Source organism: Boleophthalmus pectinirostris, unplaced genomic scaffold, assembly GCF_026225935.1.
Source record: "Boleophthalmus pectinirostris isolate CB_2022bp ecotype Guang Dong unplaced genomic scaffold, ASM2622593v1 HiC_scaffold_2, whole genome shotgun sequence".
Classification (NCBI taxonomy): domain Eukaryota; kingdom Metazoa; phylum Chordata; class Actinopteri; order Gobiiformes; family Gobiidae; genus Boleophthalmus; species Boleophthalmus pectinirostris.
Window position 1 is genome coordinate 18,975,677 of NW_026571152.1, and position 14,801 is coordinate 18,990,477.

Consider the following 14,801-nt stretch of genomic DNA (forward strand, 5'->3'; position numbering starts at 1 on the left):
AGACCGGACTGAAAGCTGACCCAGACAAAGATCAAGACTCGGGTTCAACTGTCTACATCTGACCATCTTTTCAACAGACAAAAACCTCTTTGATTGGCAATGTCGCTCCCACTCTTAACCTCCATTTGCTTATGTCTGTCATGAGTTTGCTACCACTTCATAATTATTACACCTTAATCAGCTTTATCCTATTTTCTGATCTTAGTTATAATGTTGTTTCCTCATCACAAACATGCCTGGAGTTGTTTTGTTTCATTCACATATGTTTAAGACACAAAACCTGCATATTTTAATCTATGTGCTTTTCACAAACAGAAAATGCTCCACTCCACTTTGTGATGTCATGTGGTAATACAGAAAGTGCTCTACTGTGTTTTTAAACACCACACACCTTCACTATAATCATTTAGATAATTTCAGCTCTGGACTTGACCATTTTCACTGAACTAAAGGTAAAAAGGTAGCTTTTAATTTGAAAACTCTCGCTTGATGACAGCACAAGGTGGAACAGAGAATTTTGAGCTTTGGAGATGCAAACAGATTAATAATAAAAGGTTACTAAAACATGCATGAATGAAACACAACACTACATATGCACATTCTGACATGGCTTAAAGATCACAAGAGTCAATTTTGCGTAACAAAGGATTTTTAATGAAGCATCACCAAGCACTTAATTCATAATGGTAGTTAAAGTAGGGTTGAGGCATTAATTAAAGTTGTGCAACTTTTCTTGTACAGGGACTAGAAAGTTTCATAGTACATTAAACACATGACTTTAAACTTATGGAGACAGACAAGCAAGTGACAAACTCATTTACAAGTCAAATCTGTGGAGAGGAGGGTCTGCTCACAGTAAGAATGCCTGTTTTTCAAGCAATAAAAACACCTGTAACTGAATAAATATTAGATATATTTAATGCCATATTGTGGAACATACCAAGGAAAGCAATAACGTCAATATAGTCACATAGTGCACCTTGAAGTAGTTGCAAAGCCTGTATGATTTAAGTCTCTGTTCAACTTTATTAAGACTATTAAAGGTGGAGTTATATAATTATGTGTAGTAGCAATTATAAAGTGGTACCATTTGTTTATCAAAATGATGCAAATATGAATAATGGCAATATCAGATATATTGAATTATATTGGAATAGACTAGAGTAGACATAATAGTTCATGTCTATAATGAGTGATAATTTAATATGTGTCAGATTTACAAAATGTGTCAAAATAATTGTTGTTTGTCTTTTTGTTTCCACATAATTCCACACAAAGGAAATTTCGATCTTAAGATGATCAGACACTTTTCTGGTCATAGTGCAAATTCAAAGTGACAAATAAGAACATGACGCTTTGTGTGTGTCATGGTGCAATATCTGAATTACAGAAAGGCCTAAATGGGCGGGGTTAATGGTTCAGTAAAACATAAAGCATGATTCAAAATCAGGTACAGGCCCTTTTGGCTATCCATGTTCACTCTACACTACATTTTATTAAAACTTACCAATAAACTTACGGTAATAACAAATAGTACTGTATTCTCACACACTCATGGTTTGATCCTGTTCTAGTCCTCCTTTAGTCTTGGTAAAGTCCACATTTATTCTCAGTTTAATCCAAATTTTAAATTGACCTCACCTTAGAAGTTGTTTTATCATCAGATTTGTGGTCACAACATCTCAAATACTTTTCAGTGAAGCTACAACTTTGACAAACAAAACATTTTTCAGTGACGTCACCTGTGTTAAATATAACTACAGGCACCTCCTCACACTCCCACTGAGCTGAGAGGATAAAGTTAGCTCCTGAAGAAACCTAAGATCCGGAGGAGCCTTGGGAACCCAGAAGGAAGGTCCATACAAGGAGCTCAGACCATGGGGTGACGCAGAGTAATAAAGAAATCCATGTACACTGCGACTACTGTTGGAAGAGATTAGAATTTATCAGTATCACTAAAACAATGAAGCAAAAATAAACAACTGTATATAATTCTTACTATGTGCATAATATTAATGTCCTGTTTACATGGAGCATTTTGGGTGGTTGGAGAGGTTTAGGGGTAGAATGGCCACCAATGGATTCTGTATGCTTGATGATGTAATAATTTGAGGAGGAGAGTAAGGCAAGTCCAGTTTATTTGTATAGCACAATTCGTACAGAAAGCAATTCTAAGTGCTTTATAGAATAAGAAATACATGAAAATCACAATATAACTAATAAATAGAAATATAAATCATCGTAAAATTAAGTGCAGATTAAAAACTTTTCAGTCATTTGCACAGCTAAACAAAACCATTTTGAGCCTGCATTTAATCATTGTCTAAAGAGAAGGCTATCTCACATTTTCAGGAGCATTGTTTCAGATTTTAGTTGCATAAAACTGAAATGCTGACTCTTCGTGTTTGGTCCTGACTCTGGGCACCAGTAGGAGGCTGGGATTAAACCAGGACTATATCAGGAAACTGGTCCCTGAGGTCCTCTATATTTCTATAGCTCTGTTTTTTTTCTTGTAGATATACAACAATTATGCCTTTATGCCTTATTTGACACCAGTTTCTTGCTGTTCTTGCATCTTATATTGAATTTATTATGACCATTTATGTTTTGGCTAAGTGTATGTCAGAGTGTGAGATGGTTTAAATGGCACCAACATGTTGGAGATGATACTTCTGTACTCATACTTCTTGGTTCTAGTCAGGAGCTCGTTTGGAAAGTCCATTACAGTAGTCTAACCTACTGGAGACGAACACATGGATAAGTCTCTCCAAGTTCAGTGTACATAGTATACATTTGATTTCAGAGAAGATTTTAGATATTAGAGATTAGATAGAATTTTTTTCTTTTTGAAATAATAAAATAAACAACTCATTTAAATAAAACATAACCCCGAGAACAACTACAAAAATAAATCGTAACAACTATACATCATTTTGAAAACAACAGCTGTCTTTATCATTTTTGTCAGGGATTGGTTGCACAAACTTGATGCATTTAACCTTGTGACTAAAAGTAAACAACCATTCCTTTGTGATTATATAATTAAATGCTAGACCAAAGTATTTGATAATGGCAGCTAATTACGCCATAGAATTCTCACCTGCCTGCATGCTCAATGTTGAACTTTGGGGGCAGTATCATATGAACCTAACCTTTATCCTGTCCCAGACGAGTGCGGCTACAGAAATATTTACCAGCAATGGAAAGAAATAATGAACAAATATTTAAAAAAAAAATACATTAACAAAACAATATTGTGTTACTTCAGCTGTAACTCACTCGACATTTGCACCAGTTATGGGTTGTTTTACTATGAGTTGCTGCCAGATGCCATTCTCACCACTTAAACATATTATTCATACAAGTGCACATATAACTCTATTAATAGTTTATAGTTCTGTACATGTGTCATGTGATACTGTGTGAATATACAGTAAACTATAAGGAGGATTTTACATTGACCAACAGTACTATACTATACTACTATACTAGTACATGATAAAACATTAGATTACTATAGCTTTTACAGTTTTTTTTCATGCCTACCAGCCTACCAGTGCATCATGATTTTGTGCTTTTGGGCAAGATACTTGACCTGCCTACCCTTCAGTGTCTGTCTACGATGATGCATGAATGTGTGAGAGAACTGGTGCGCCAAGAAATTAAGAGTAAAAAGTATTTGGGGAAACTATTACTCAAGTTCAAATTATTTCATATTGCCAACCAACATAAATTGTCACTAAGACTTACTCACGGTGGGAAAAGTAACTTTTACTCAAGTAAGAGTTCTGTTACTTCAATAAAAATATTACTCAAGTAGGAGTAAAAGTATGCTGATAGAAAAGCTGTAACCATGTACTGTTATGAGATTTTGAAATAGCTTATACTGTATAAGAGCATAAAAGAAAGGATTACAGTTACATAAATAAATTAAAAGAGAAAAATAAAGTGGACCGTTCCAACAGATAAATCAGTGTCATTTTTTGAATTTTCTTTTGACTAAGCTTTTTTACTGACCCATTTAATCTGTTAAAAGATTATACTTATTTTGTCATTACATGACAGCTCATATAGTATATCCAACAGTACTTAAACAAGATTGGGCAAAATTTATTAGATACTGGTTAAAAAAAAAAAAAAAAAAAAAAGTCTATACAATTTGTGCTGTATTTTACATTGTACACATTGCAGTGTTATTTTTGTGTATTTTTTTTGTAGTTTAGATTTTTTTTCCATAGACTTAAGTGGCTAATGTTTAAGGTAGCAGTGGCTCAGTCGTCTCGTCTACCACCCTGAAGGTTGAAATACTGTTTCCCACTCAGACCAGTGCATACTGTTGTTGTGTCCTTTGACAAGACACTTCACCCACCTTGGCCGATGGTGCAGATTGGCATCCTCGCTTCTGTCAGTCCATCCCAGGGCAGCTGTGGTTACAATAATAGCTGAAGTAAGGCAACTTTGAGTGTCCAAAAACATTATGCAAATCAAATGCTGTATTTTCTCTTTTATTAATATCACTATGTGAAATAAATCTACTGATACAAAGTTATTCCTGTCATAATGAAGAGACACTGGACACCTGTTCATCCACATAAGAGTTTATTGTTGGGTACAGCTTGTTTTCCTGTGTGTGGGGTTAAGACTTGATGCTTGATGGAGGGATGATTGTGAACCTTCAGAAACTCTTGGTGCTTCTCTCCATTCCTCCCTCTCTCCCTCTCTCCCCCCTCTCTCTGTCTCTCTTTCTCTCAGGCAAAGTGCAAAAACAACCGTTTAAAAAACACGTGATCACTGTCCACTTCCTCTGGGCGCTCAGGGCTGCTGTGAGCTGTGGTTTCACACATGCTCAGATGCAGATTTAGGAGGTCTCGAACATCTTCTTCCTGTCGGCCTTATCCTCAATGTTCTTACGCCAGTCGCCCACGGCTTCTGACGACTGGACAGAGACAAAGAAGAATAAGTCAATGGAAAGTGAGTCTAAAGATGGAAACTACAGGTTTAAACACAAAAATTATGTAATTATTTTTATGATGCATTATGTAACTTTTTTAGAAAAGGGTTCACCAGCTGCTTATCTCATACTTTTCTTTGCATAAAATGTTCAATAGGGCATTAAATGTAGCCATCTTGCATGTATTTACTACCACTTCACTAAATTGTCTATGGAGACTGATGACACTTGAACCCTGACTTGGCAGAAACACGTGATGAATTATAGTATTATTACGTGTATGTCTATTCCACCATAGCATTGTATAAATTATATTATGTTCTTCGGATCACATACAGACTGGCAGGTTGCTGTTTCACTCGACTCACCTCCTCTTTGACCTCCTTCTTGACCTGCTTCAGGTTGGACCTCAGATCCATAGTGACCTTGTGTTTGGAGCCCAGCAGAGCCTGGAGCATGCTATCAGCGGACATACGCACTTTCTTCAGAGCGGGCTTCTTCACTCCTACCAGGTCCACCACTTTGATCTTCAGGTCCTCAATCTGGGGCACAAACACAGAAATTACCATGTGGCATTTACAAGACTCTTAACATCTTGTATATTTTGACACTATTTGGAAAGTGTTGGAGATGCAATCACTGGCCTGCCACTGTTTCTAGTAGCACTTTAGTTCAGGGACCACATACTAAGGGCTAAGGTATAAAATAAGTGCTTAATATATGAAGTAAGTATTCATATTTTTGTCTGTGTCTAACCCTAAGTATTGAGACATTAAGTATTTTCTCTCCATTAATATTTCTGACTATTGTTCATAAACAGGTGCTTCTGAACTTACTAATGTACTAAGATGATAGTTAGTATTTAAAAAACACATGCCCTAACAGCTAAATCACCATGAACAAGCATAACAATTACCACATAACAATTAGTCCTGATGTAGACATGGTTTGGTCCTGTTCTGTTTAAGTCCTGCTTTACTGCCAATTGTAATGTGGTGTGTGCACCCTAAATTTTCTCCTCAACTGTAAGTTTTGTATTTTTTACTGTTTAAAATAAAAACATACATTTAATGATTGGTTATTAATGTACATTTTATTTGATTTACCTCTTTGTCGGCCTTCTGCACTTTGGCCTCAATGTCGTACCTCTCATCATCAATCTTGTCGATTTGAGCATAAATTTTCTTAGCCACCTCCTGTTGTGAAAAACAGTCATCAGATTTTTGTGCCTAATTGAATAAATATCTTGGAACAACTGGAAATAATCTTATAATTTCCCATAATGTTTTTACAATTAACTTTAACTTTTGCCAAGACCAGAAAATGGGTCATACTTGTGCTAAACTAGTAGTTCGAAACGTAGACTAAACCAAAGGAAAATGTGGATTAAATTGACTAACTGCACTATGTAGCTTTTCTCGTGGAGTGTCCACCACCTATTTTTTTCCATGGAGATATTATTGGTTTGCCTTAAACATTCCATAGTGTGGTATTACACTTATCCATCTTAGGTGACACTCAAGGCTAAGTTACATCTTAAATCTGTGTAGAGGCAACCATGCTTACAGTAAAAATTCATCTTTTTCTAAACTATTTTCTTAGAGAATAAAGTTAAATATTAATTTTTTTTTGCTGCATTATTCCATACATCTAGCACCATATATTTAATGTCTTCTGTATGTATCTAAAATGTAGAAAGTAGTATAGAACATAAAGAAAAAAAGAAGGTGTGCCTAAATTTTTACTAGTGGTAAAAGTTAAGATAAAAAAAAACAAAAAAAACACAATTGTCACTTTCTGACATGATGTCTTGATTTCTCACCATGAGAGCAGCCTGGTCCCCGTTCATGTCGGGGTTGGGACAGTGCTCATTCATGTACGCCTCTTTGGCCTCCTCAATCTCCTTCTTCTCTTGCTCCAGCCAGTTCAGGGCAATCTGCAGGATCACACTCTACACAGGGAAACATGGAGGCAGTTAGTCTGTCATAACAAAACACAGTGACATTTTCAGTCTAATAAGAAATACCTTCAAGTGATGCCTGCGGCTGGATGTCATCTTTTTCCTGTTAAGAGCGAAGTTGAATTACATTTTATTTGTTAGTTGGACTGTACATTAATAATTAATAACACAAAACACTATTACTTTCGTATTGTGTATTAGGACTTTTTTCACATAGATGCCATTTTGAATCCTATTTAATTATAATTATAATTTTAATTATCTCATTATATTATAGTACATAATTTATAGGTTTCCATACCTTTTGACTTGTATCCATTTCCTGTAAACTGATCTTAACATTACCCACACTTGTTTTATCTTAACCTAAACCTTAAAGTAACACTATGTAACTTTCTAGAAGTGGCACAGCAATTGCATGATTAAACGGAAATAGAACGTTAAAACCACTTTGGAACTTTCTCCATGTCGATAGACACATTTTATGCCATACAACGGAACTACATTTCCATGGAAACTAGTAGAAGAAGGCCCTCCTCCAGGCCAAATAAGAATCAAGAGTCAGGTTTGTGGAGATAGAAGTTTGCTCACAGCAAGGATACATGTTTTTAGTGCAATAAAAATATGATGAAAAAACTTGAATTTTAGTCAAATTTTTGGCAAAAACTTACATACTGGAGCTTTAACTTAAACCTTAAACTCATCATAGGAACCTGATTTTTATCGGCATAAGGTCCCCATGAACTGAGTCCCCACAAAATACCTGCCCATAATAATTTAGCTCCAACACGCACACACACCAATTATAACCCCGTGCATTTTTGTCAGTTCCATTAAACTCGTTTTCAGCACTTACTCAGACATCTTGGTGGTTTTTGAGGCTCACGACCTGCACAAAGACAGACAATATTTGAGTGATTTTGACCTTTGTGCGGAAGTTCTCTGAGATCAGCATGTTCCTCAGTGAGAAGGTAGACTTGGATGGTCAGAAATATTTGAGCTGTAACATGATCATGGACCACAGCTGAGGATGTGAGCCACTCCGGACTAAACTGGGACCAACAGGATCAGGTGGCACGGCAACCACCATTTACAACTATAGGTAACTCTGAATCATTTGGATGTGTTCGCCAATTAACAGCTGAGGTAGTTAAGCAATCACGTAATTTAGCATTGCATATAATTTGAATCTAATTTCACTAATTAAGTTAGCCTATTCAATTTTTAAAAATGACTTCACTGAATAACCATGGTCAATACCAATCAGTTATCAATAATAACAAATTGCCATACCAAATTACCTATGCCAATAATAATAAGTCAATTACATTATCAATAATAATATTGAGTATTCATGCATTGCATGTATGTATTGCAATAAACTATTTTGCCTTTTTTAAATTTTAGAAATCTGTAGAATGTAACATGTATAAAATGTTATAATAATGTAACTGAAGTGAAAGTGAATTCTCTAACAAAATTAAGTATTCAAACTTACAAATGTTTAATTAGACTATAACAGAAATCTCTTTACCAACTAACATAACTTTTTCCATTATATTTTACTTCCTTGCTAACCTTCAAGACACGAGGCAGCTGTCTGTAACTGCAAAGCAAGGAGTCATAGCAGTGGCCAATTATAGGCTCCAACGTACACATGTTACTTCCTAACAACTTCAAAGCAGTAAAACTGAAAATTCTAAAGCATAAATTTAGCTCTGACAGCAAAAGGTGAAAAGTCATCAACAAACATACAGAAAGTGAGTTTAGAAAGAATAAGAACAGGTCAAAGGTTGAGACCAATAACTTTCAATTTAGTCTTGAGGTATTTCAAAATGGCTGTCGCTTGGCCTATTAAACATTGTCCTATTAAGAGTATGATGCTGTTCTCAGAGATGTTTGAAACATATAGAAAAATAAGTTTTTTTCTCACCTATAGAGAGGAGGAAGAGGACAAGACACACTGGGTGGAAGATACGGACACACTGTCAAAGCCACGGACAGTGAAAAATGAAAAAGGGTATATATGGTGCCTCAGCAAAAAGCACCAGCCTCTACATGGAAGTGGATTCTCCTTCAGACCAATGGGCCTGCGAGCTCCTGAAATACATCCAACCATCCCACCAACCCAGCCCTGTGCCCTCCCTCCCCACACACACAGGGACAGAGACAGGGACAGTTAGACCCCATCAGAGCAGGGGGTGGAGGGGAGTCATGAACTGCACAAATGAGATAGAGGAGTAACATTTTTCATTTACAAAGTTATTATAATACAGGATTTATGTAGCCTGTTTGTCGATTTCCAGTGACTTCCCTTCTCGTCTATGTGTGTCATAAGTTTAAACTGTCTTAAGTAAATTAGTAAGTAAACAGTACACAATTAAACATTTGATTTGATGACATTCTTGTACAGTGACAGTGCTAATTACTGAGTGAACAATTGATATTTTTCCAGGTTTAGTTAAACATTTGCATTGCTTTCTATAAAATTGAAAAAAGTCTGAAATAAGTAGTCAGCTAAATTCCAATAGATCTACCATATTGGACATATTTCTGAGTTGTAACCTCACCACCAGATGGCACTAAAATGCATAAAAATTACCACCTAGTGCTTTTTCAATTACCAAGTTAACAAGCTGTTTTGATCTTTGACATTTAATAAAAACTCTAATGTAAAACTCTAAAAGGACATAAAAAATAATATGCTCAGCAACTATCTTAAACTGGGATAAATAAAAAAATAGATAAAGTAGCTGTAACTTCAAAACATTTATTTTTGAATGTTTTCATGAATATGTACATAGATGTATGCTTCTCTGATAACTGGTTCAACTACTATGTATACTGATATACTGTTGCATCAGTCCAGTCCTTGATTTAAAAAATGTCTCCAAACAGTGTAACCACTCAGACCTGAGCTGCACCCTCAGCCCCTCCGTGTGTTTATCCTTCTGGTGTTTAGGAAGTCTCAAACATCTTTTTCCTGTCTGCTTTATCCTCAATGTTCTTACGCCAGTCCCCAACTGCCTCAGTGGGCTGCAAAAAAGAAGATACAGAGATGTGGAACTAGTATCAAAAGCTATGTTTTTAATGTTCTTATACAGAAAGTAGCCAATTCTCTAACAGCCCTCCCCTCCAGTGTGGCTTTGTTAGCAATATGATAAAAATCCAGTAGTGATGTAATCAAAGTGTTAATAAGTCTCAAGTTTTGACAGAATGACAAATGAATTTTACACAGTCACAGTGAAATACAAACTTTTAGAGGCAGCAGATGGATTTGTGTAGCCTGATTTATCAGCTGTCTCACCTCGCAGCATTAATATTTGTTCGTTTGATGGTGGGCGGGTACTTTTTTATTTAAACAATCACTGCTATTTGGTCGAGACTTATGTAATGCGCCGGAATGCTCAGTGGTGTCTAAGTAATTGCAGACTTCACAGCTCTTTGCTGATTGGCTGGTCCGCAGTCTACAACTTCCGGGGTTCTTGCAAACCATCAAGTGTATTCTGATTCCTGACCTAGTCGGTGTCGAGAAATTAAATTGAACGGAGGCACTAGGTGGCGCCAGTCTGGCTAGAAAATTACGAAACACTTTCAACTGGGGGCAAGCGCCAAAGTTGGTAGGCTAGAGAATTGAACCCCCCATTTCTGAACAGAGACAGATCCATACCCACTTTTATTCTGCATCTGAATGTAATCCAGTGCAGGCATTTAAAAAACAAAACAAAAAAAACAAGTGCATCATGGTGAATCATAATTATCATGCACAGTAATAATAATTTTGTAACTTCAGTCCAGTGATGTGTCCTCACCTCCTCTTTGACCTCTTTCTTGACCTGCTTCAGATTAGCTCTCAGATCCATGGTGACCTTGTGTTTTCCTCCGAGCAGAGCCTGCAGCATGGCGTCAGCGGACATACGCACTTTCTTCAGAGCGGGCTTCTTCACTCCAGCCAACTCCACCACCTTCAACTTCAAGTCCTCAATCTGCAGCGAATAAATTCAGACAAATTCAGATTAGAGCCATGTACCTACAACATTATAAGCTTATTATTATAAGCTCTTACCTCTTTGTCAGTCTTCTGCACTTTGGCCTCAGCATCGTACCTCTGATCGTCAATTTTGTCAATCTGAGCATGAATCTTCTTGCAGATTTCCTGTTAAACAATATACCACATTATTCATTTGCACTACACCTATTGGACTTGGTCTTTTCTTAGTGACAACTACGTGCTTATACTGACTGTATTACAATAAAAAGTAGCATATAGGCCTGCATCCAATTTTGAACCATGAGTGAGGAACAGAATATACTGTTAAACAAGCTCACTTCAACTCTTCTCTCACTTGAACCATGACAGGGAAACAACTATCTGGCAGCGCCTGCACCTGACTTTTATTTCTTTCAATCAGAGACAGGGTTACATGGACCACGTGGAATCAAGTGCTTGTGACTATCTCAGACAGTCAGAGATAGTCTCTCATGTTTCAACATCAGGGAGAGAAGGGAGAAAGTGTGTAGCATTACAAAATCCCAATTAAATATTAAAGACTTATAGAAAGCTGTGATGTCATCTTAAGTTGACCAAATTTGACAGCTGGACCACACATTCTGCATCTTAAGAAGCATAACTCATACATGTGCACTAACCATAAGGGCAGCCTGGTCTCCACTCAGGTCTGGAGGTGGGCAGTTCTCATTGATGTAGGCCTCCCTCGCAGCAGCTATGTCCTTCTTCTCCTGCTCGAGCCAGCCAGCCGCAATCTGCAGCATCAAGCTCTATACAATACGAGGCGTAGTGTTAGATGTGGAAAACAGTGAAAGTGAAACTAACTACTGTTTTTACTCTGTTCTCACTTTCAGATGATGCCTGCGGCTCGAGGTCATTTTCTTTCCCCTGTGAAAGAAAGAGCACAGGCTTTTTTTCTATGATCACAACGTTATCCATACATTTTCCACCTTCAATATTTTGTTGACAGGACTACATAATGTATCAGAAAAATAAGGATCTTGCCAAGCTATAATGTTCTACTAGTATATCTATATCTATAACTTCTGAATGTGATGCAAATTAACTTTTTTTTAACGTATTACATTCTAATTTAGTCTTGTTTTAGCCATAGCTTTATTAAGTATTTATTGTGCTACAGTTTGATTAGTAAAGTAACAGAATTGGATTTGTAGCTTTAATTAAAATAAATGTCCGATGTCAAAACGTATATTAAAATATCATCATCAAAAAAGTAGTAAATTGAATATCAGGTTTTTCAACCTCAGATAGGACCTATATCTACTTAAAAAATCTTAAAAATCATAGCAAAACAAAACTAAAAAAACTAAAAACAAACTCAGATGAGTAATTACTTACTCAGACATTTTGACCGGTGCTGATCTTCAGACTCTGTTCACAGACAAAACAAGAGTTAGACCTTACAACAGCAGGCCATACAGAACTGTCCTGACATTACATGCTATCGATCATTCAACATCCTGGAAACCTGAGCTCTCTCTCCACCAATCACAAACGGCCTAAAATAGGAACCCGGGTGCTGGGCGGGTCAAATGCCAGGGCCCAGCAAGAACAGTTGCCCTTCGTTCTTTCAGAAGACACTGGAATTTAACGTCCACAGGTTTTGAAAGATTAAATGCCAGAGGAGGAGGAACCAAATGTGGCACCATCAAGCACGCAGTGAGGGCTGTTAACACTGCAGTAGACATCCGGAAGGCATGTCACAGCTATGAGCAATGTCCCGAAACAGAACAAGAGACATGGGCCCACTGAACAATAAAGAAGTCTTCAGATACTCACAGGCTTAAGGATAAGGCAAACACTTGAATGCTCAATTAGTGCTAGATTAACATTAATACCAGAAGGAAACCATTACTTCTTTGGTTAATAGTTCTAATCTAAAGTGCACCAAACGCCAGTTCAAGGTGACCCCAACAAGCCAATTCAAGCTGGTTTTGAAATAATGTTCACGAGATGAAGCAACTGTTAAACAATTTATAGATCACATCTCATAAGAAACTGAAAAGTTATATTAAAAAATATAATGTGAAATTGAAATTATCATCATATATGCATAATTTTAAATGACATGATATAATAAATTAAATTAATGATGTTTTTAAAAAATCAAGTAACATAATGCAGCCAATACTAACTTGTAAATGCTTAATATTTTGCTAGAATTTTTCATACAGAAAAAAAAAAAAAGAAAATATGAAATTGCATGATGCATTTAAAAAGAGCTAATAGCCGAAAACAAAATTTTTTTACCAATTTTTAGCTTTATCGCTACAGTATTAATTCCCAAACAATTCATAAACCAGAACTTTTCACCCCTTGAAAAAAACTGTTTAAAAAAAAAAAATTTTTTTACTTGACATAAAATCATTAAACAGCACCATATTGAATAATGAAATACTGAAAAATAACAGCAATTACAAGCTCACCTAACAGAAGATGGAGGACTGCTTCTGCCGATGCCCGAAAAGACAAGAGGAGAAAGAGGAGGGGGCTGAGGAACAGTCTAAACACTAACCATTAAACTTTGTATATAAGAGCTCTCTCAGCACATAGGCCAGTCCTCTTTATGGTATGGACATGTAAATGACCAATGAGCCACCGGGAGCCAGAAATACCACAACAACGACCTTGTAAATCTACTGAAGTCATCACCTCAAGGTGAATACTGGTGAGACTGTACTCCCACCCACTGTTTAGAGCCGGACAAATGACAAGTGACAAGTGTAATGCTATGGGAGGGGTCACGCTGTGTTCTAGTGTTCTACAGGGGGCAGCAGCAAAGAAGTAAGAATATAAAGCTTTATAGAGACAAGGAAAATCAAAGACCGTCTGACGACATTACCAGCAGGTTACTACAATAAAGTAGTCAATTAAAATATCCCATTTGTTAACCATATTATCAGTGAAAAACAACTGGACATACTTAGCTTTTCAACATTTCACTACCAGCCAGCTAGCTTCATCAGGACTTGTGTAGGTGACGGCGACTCCTACTAGATGTAGAAGTGGGTGATGACATTTTAGTGACTTCGCCACACCATTATCAATTCCATTATAATTTCATAAGCAGCACATGAATTAAAAGTCAGATCAACTCTAACCCCAAATACTGCAATTTTGTTATCCGTTTTCAGCAAGAATTTTGACCAATATTTAAAGATGCACCATCTAACTTTACTTGTGTTTTGTCTGCCACCTGCTTGTCTCAACTGAGATGTGATCGCTTTACCTAGATCCACAATACCCATCTCCATGCCGACAAGCAGATTACTCGACCAGGCAAGCTTAGAGGTCAGATCTGTGAAAAGGCAAGCCCACTCACCGTGAGAAAGCATGTTTTTTCATGTATTTTACTTGCAATTAAACTACTTGATCAGTAAGTTTAATGCCAAATGCAAAGCAGTAACATTTCCATGGAGACAAACATGTGGCCATCTTCCAGAAAAGTTACATAGTACACCTATAAATTTGGGGTTAAGAGGGGTGATTTCAAGCATTGTGTGTGTGTGTAAATGTTTAAAATAAAATTGGTACTCACCATCTGAAGTCATTGTAGTGTGGTCCATTGGCAGGTACTTCAGAGAGTCCAGTAAAATCCATATAGGAACACAGGAGTATAGAGGATCTCTACTGACATCTAGTGGTTGATAGTAGCTTTATACTTGTTATTGGTAGACTTGAACAAATTATAACTTCTCTCAAATTTTCAAAAGTAAAAATGTATTTTATTTTTGTCCATTGCAATACATTAAGTTACAGTATTTGTATGTATGCTTTGACATGTTAAATTTGTCTACTCCAATAGGTATACTTAACTACCGGTAGTGTGTTTTTACATTTATACATTCAAAATTACTTAA

At 36.5% G+C, this 14,801-nt stretch overlaps 2 protein-coding genes across 3 annotated transcripts; both read right to left on the reverse strand.

Moving 5' to 3' along the window:
- Window positions 1-4,611: 4,611 nt before the first annotated feature.
- On the reverse strand, window positions 4,612-8,901 carry LOC110166761 (troponin I, fast skeletal muscle-like). The gene is made up of 7 exons (XM_020932061.2): window positions 8,845-8,901; window positions 7,768-7,800; window positions 6,978-7,014; window positions 6,774-6,902; window positions 6,058-6,147; window positions 5,320-5,493; window positions 4,612-4,936 (listed from the first exon to the last, which is right to left on the reverse strand). Exons 2-7 carry the CDS (start codon window positions 7,773-7,775, stop codon window positions 4,859-4,861), a joined length of 516 nt encoding a protein of 171 aa, XP_020787720.1. The 5' UTR covers window positions 7,776-7,800; window positions 8,845-8,901; the 3' UTR covers window positions 4,612-4,858.
- A 908-nt stretch (window positions 8,902-9,809) lies between these two features.
- On the reverse strand, window positions 9,810-13,432 carry LOC110166760 (troponin I, fast skeletal muscle-like). Of its 2 annotated transcripts, XM_020932060.2 has the most exons (7): window positions 13,368-13,432; window positions 12,280-12,312; window positions 11,769-11,808; window positions 11,562-11,690; window positions 10,978-11,067; window positions 10,724-10,897; window positions 9,810-9,947 (listed from the first exon to the last, which is right to left on the reverse strand). In XM_020932060.2, exons 2-7 carry the CDS (start codon window positions 12,285-12,287, stop codon window positions 9,870-9,872), a joined length of 519 nt encoding a protein of 172 aa, XP_020787719.1. In that variant the 5' UTR covers window positions 12,288-12,312; window positions 13,368-13,432; the 3' UTR covers window positions 9,810-9,869. The 2 variants fall into 2 exon arrangements, with proteins under 2 accessions (XP_020787719.1, XP_020787718.1); XM_020932059.2 differs by lacking the exon at window positions 13,368-13,432 and having other exon boundaries at window positions 12,280-12,352.
- Between the last annotated feature and the right edge of the window lie 1,369 nt (window positions 13,433-14,801).